This window comes from Elephantulus edwardii, unplaced genomic scaffold (genome assembly GCF_000299155.1).
Source record: "Elephantulus edwardii isolate Elephantulus edwardi_28Jun2011 unplaced genomic scaffold, EleEdw1.0 scaffold00316, whole genome shotgun sequence".
NCBI lineage: Eukaryota > Metazoa > Chordata > Mammalia > Macroscelidea > Macroscelididae > Elephantulus > Elephantulus edwardii.
Window position 1 is genome coordinate 2,251,338 of NW_006400066.1, and position 4,716 is coordinate 2,256,053.

Genomic DNA, 4,716 nt, shown 5'->3' on the forward strand with positions numbered 1-4,716 from the left:
CCCTCAGGCCCAACTAAATTTAAGAACCAAGGCAAGGTTCAAGCTCCATGAGCTCCATTATTCCACATTCCTCCATAATCAAGCATTCCCATTGGCTCTCACCACCCAAAAATGCCTGTCTGGGAGCATTCCACTGCTTCCTCAATCTTCTCCTATTCTGGTTGTTATTGTTTTTGAAATGAACACTCCTAAGAGGTACAGCACCATTCTGTCATTTTTCTATATTGAAGTAACTCTGGATTGCTGTGATAGTGAACATTATGTCATTGGTCTGTCAAGTGCCATAATTGGCATGCAATTACTGCCTCTGTGTATGTGTATTGTTATTGAGTACCATCGAGTTAGAACAGACTCATTAACTGACCCTCTAGCATTTTTTTCAGGGGCATTAAATCACATGGGAGAAGATTACCCTAGAAGAGCAGCTGGTGCATTCAAACTGTGTACCTTTGGGTTGGCAATTCCTTATCTCAATGGTCACCTGCTACAATGCCCTGTACATACAAATCCACTAAGCCAAAATTTAACCCATTGACTCGGAATTAACTCTGATTCGTGGTGACCCTTCATTGGGTTTCCAAGGCTGTAAATCTTAGCGGGAGCAAATGAATCCATTTTCTTCCATGGATTAGAACTACTGACCTTTCAGTTAGTGGTCCAATTACACCACCAAGACACTTAATAAATAGAAGCTTAAGTTAAAAAACTAAAAAGATCCAAAATTAATCTGTGTTTAATTTTACCTTAAACTTTGGGTAATGTTTGTTTCTAGAAGAAAGTAAATAAAAGGAAGAGTTTGTCACTCAAAAGAGGCCTGCCTCCCCCAACTGGTTGACTCTCCCTAGCCAGCCATGTGTCAGCTTTACCAGAGCTGCTATTGAAAGTATCATGAAATTATAGTTACTGGTTAAGCACAAGGTCCCAGTTCTCAACCTTGTCTTTGTTTCTTAAATAATGTGTGACAGAAAGATGGACAATCTCCTCCTGAGTGTTTTACTGCCTCTGAAAACCCACTGGAGGGCCAGCTATGAGTCAGTGCCACTTCATGGCATAAAACAACAATAATCAAACTAAGATGCATCTGATCCAGGCTAGCCATGCTATTTTCGGTTGCTTCCTAAGTATCTGAAAATTGGACCATGAATAAGAAAGACAGTGAAATTTGATCTCATATCCTTTGGTGCAGATTATCAGAAGGGATGAGTCATTGGAAAAAAGACATTGTGCTTGGGAAGGTTAAAGAAAGAGAGAAGGATTCACAGTGAGATTGACACAGTGACTGCAGCAACGGGTTTGAGCATGATAGATATCATGGGGATGGCAGAGGACAGGCAAGATTTCAATCTATGGTTCATGCTATTGCTGTGAGTCATAGTCAATTCAACAACACCTGACAACAACCATCAAAACTTAAGTATGTCCAGAAAAGGAGTCTTTATGATGTCTTTTGATTTTTCAAATGGCTATCAGTTAGCATTTAGAAATTAATTCTAGGGAGAAAAAATATTTTGTTCTCCCAGAGCAAGATAATAAAGGTGCTAGAGAAGTTTAAAAACTACCACTTGGGGGTCAGACGGGGCCCAGAGACGCTTCTGGAAGAACCATCACGATGGCTGCCCAAGGAGAATCCCAAGTCCAGTTCAAACTCTTGTTGGTGGGTGATGGTGGTACTGGAAAAACGACGTTCGTAAAACATCATCTGACTGGCAAATTCGAGAAGAAGTATGTAGCCACATTGGGTGTGGAGGTCCATCCCCTCGTGTTCCACACCAACAGAAGACCGATTAAATTCAATGTGTGGGATATAGCTGACCAAGAAAAGTTTGGGGGACTGAGGAATGGTTATTATGTCCAAGGCCAGTGAGCCATTATAATGTTTGATGTAACATCGAGAGTTACCTACAAGAGCGTGCCTAACTGGCACAGAGATCTGGTTTGAGTATGTGAAAACATCCCCATCGTGTTGTGTAGCAATAAAGTGGGCATTAAGAACAGGAAACTTAAGGTAAAATCCATCATTTTCCACCAAAAGCAGAATCTTCAGTACTATGATATTTCTGCCCAAAGTAACTACAATTTTGAAAAGCCTTTCCTTTGGCTTGCTAGAAAATTAACTGGAGACCCTAACTTGGAGTTTGTCGCCATGCCTGCTCTTGCCCCACCAGAAGTTGTCATGGACCCAGCTTTGGCAGCACAATATGAGCATGATTTAGAGGTTGCGCAGAGAACTGCTCTCCCGGACGAGGGTGACAATCTGTGAGAGAACGAAGCTGGAGCCCAGCGTCAGAAGGCTAGTTTTATAGGCAACTGTCCTGTGTTGTCAGTGGTGCCGCGTGTTTGCCACTTTATTATCTAGCTAAGCAGAACATGTGCTAATCTTTGGGATGCTGAAGGAGCGATGAATGGGCTTCGGAGTGAATGTGGCAGTTAAAAAAAAAAAAAAACCCCTTCATTTTTTGGACCTGCATAGTTAGCTGTTTTGGAAGGTAGTTTCCTTCTTGAGTTTCAAATACAAGACTGCTACAGTCAAATCACAATATTCCGTGGTAAAATCTTGTGTGTAACTGCCATGCCCATTCTTTTCGTTTAGAACCAGCATAAAGTTGTATTTCAAATATCTTTTAAAAAAACCAACAAACTACGATTTGTTTAGAAAAAAATTATAAAAAATAAAGCAGAGAATTCACGCATGGATGGTAATTGCTAGCCCTACTTCAAAATAGGCAACACTTTCAGCTCTTTCTATTTTGGGGTGCTTCTCATTAGCGGAATTTGGGAATATCTTCATTGTACTCCATAAAACTCCTTTATTCATTCACTTCAATATATTGTTTTCCCTTTTTTTTGTTTCACGTTGGCACCTATTCCGGCATCTTCTGTACATCCTTAGTGATATTCCAGTCTTTAGATGCTTCTACTGTTACAGCCTTCAACATCTGTATGATGCTGAGGATTTATTGTTCAAAATGGTTTTTACAAATTGGCTTTTATTTTGCTATTATAGGAGACACGAAAATGGGGTGTGTTGTGTTGGTCTATTCAGGAGGGGATTGGCTTGTTGTTGTTACATGCTGTCAAGTCACCTATGACTCATAGCAACACTATGTTCTGAAACCTGCCCTGTCCTGAGCCAGTCTCACTGACTCTGACACACCTACCCACCATTACCCTAGTTACTGTATCAATCCATCTCATCCAGTGTCTATCTCTCCTGTGCCATCCCTCCACCCTTCTGAGAATGATGTCCTTCTCCAAAGATTGATACTTCCTGGCCACATGCCCTAAGTATATGAGATAGAGCTTCAGAATCCTGGCCTCAAAAGAGAAACTTGGTTTCACCCTCTCTAAGACAGAACTATTTGTTTTCTTGGCAGTCTATGGTATATTCAAGACTCTCCTCCAGCACCACAATTTGAAGACATCAATTCTTCTTCTGTTATCTTTAGTCATTGTCCAGCTCTCTGATACATAGCAAGTAATTGTGAAGATCATGACCTGGATCAAGTGTATCTTAGTTTCTAGAATGACATAGTAGCTTCTAAGTATACTGAAAAGGTCACTGACAGCAGATTTACCTAATGCAATTTGTCTTTTGATTTCTTGACTGCTGGTGCCAAAAAAAATTTTTTTTAATTTCCATTCATTCATTGTTGCACTTTTCACCCCTCCCAACCCTCCCCCCTAGTACACTACACTCTTGGAAAAGTAAAAGAAAAATTCTTTCTTTGTTTTACAAACCCTCCCCCAGGTCCACTCCATCATGTAGCCTTCATTCTAGACTCCATCATGACAAAAATACTTAATAACATATCCCTCTTAAACAATTTTCTCCCTCATTTGTTTCAATGCAGTATACATTGTTGAACCCATCTTTCTCAGTCTCCCCCCAACCCCAAGGTCAGTCCTGTTTTACAATAGTGGCACCATGCAGTATTTGTCCTTTTGTGACTGAGATACTTCACTCAGCATAATGTCCTCCAGAGTCACCCGTTTTGAATCATATTTCATCAGTTCCTTGTTTTTCAATGCAGCATAGTATTCCACTGTGTGAATGTACCACAGCGTCTCTATCCATTCGTTTGTTGATGGGCACTTAGGTTGTTTCCAACTCCTTGCTATTGTGAACAAAGCCGCAACAAACATGGGTGTGCATATATCTGCTCGGGTGTCAGTTATGGTCTCTTTGGGGTATATTCTCAGTAATGGAATTGCTGGGTCAAATGGTATCTCTATTTGTAACTTTTTGAGAAAGCGCCATACCACCTTCCACAGTGGTTGCACCATTTTACACTCCCACCAAAAATGAATAACGGTTCTAGTTTCTCTACAATCTTGTCAGCATTTGTGGCTTGCTGTTCTGTTAAATTTTGCTATTCTAATGGGGGTGAGATGATATGTCATAGTTGTTTTAATTTGTTTCTCTCTTAGAGCTAGAGATTTTGAACACTTCTTTATGGGCTTGTTAGCCATCTGAATGCCTTCTTTGGTGAAGTGTTTGCTACCTTTATCTTGTTGTGGTGCTCAAGTATTTTATAAATTCTGGATATAAGTCCCTTATCTGATACGTCATTACCAAATACATTTTCCCAATCTGTGGCTTCCCTTTTAACCCTGTTGGAGAAGTTTTTGGATGTGCATAGGGATTTGATTCTTAGAAGATCCCATTCATCTACTTTATCTTCTCCTGGTTGCAGGTTTTTCAGGATACTTGGAAGA

At 40.3% G+C, this 4,716-nt stretch overlaps 1 protein-coding gene across 1 annotated transcript; it reads left to right on the forward strand.

Moving 5' to 3' along the window:
* The first annotated feature begins 1,609 nt into the window (after window positions 1-1,609).
* LOC102850427 (GTP-binding nuclear protein Ran-like) lies at window positions 1,610-2,260 on the forward strand. The gene is made up of 2 exons (XM_006901297.1): window positions 1,610-1,860; window positions 1,972-2,260. The coding sequence occupies exons 1-2, from the start codon at window positions 1,610-1,612 to the stop codon at window positions 2,258-2,260; spliced, it is 540 nt and encodes a 179-aa protein (XP_006901359.1).
* Window positions 2,261-4,716: the final 2,456 nt, after the last annotated feature.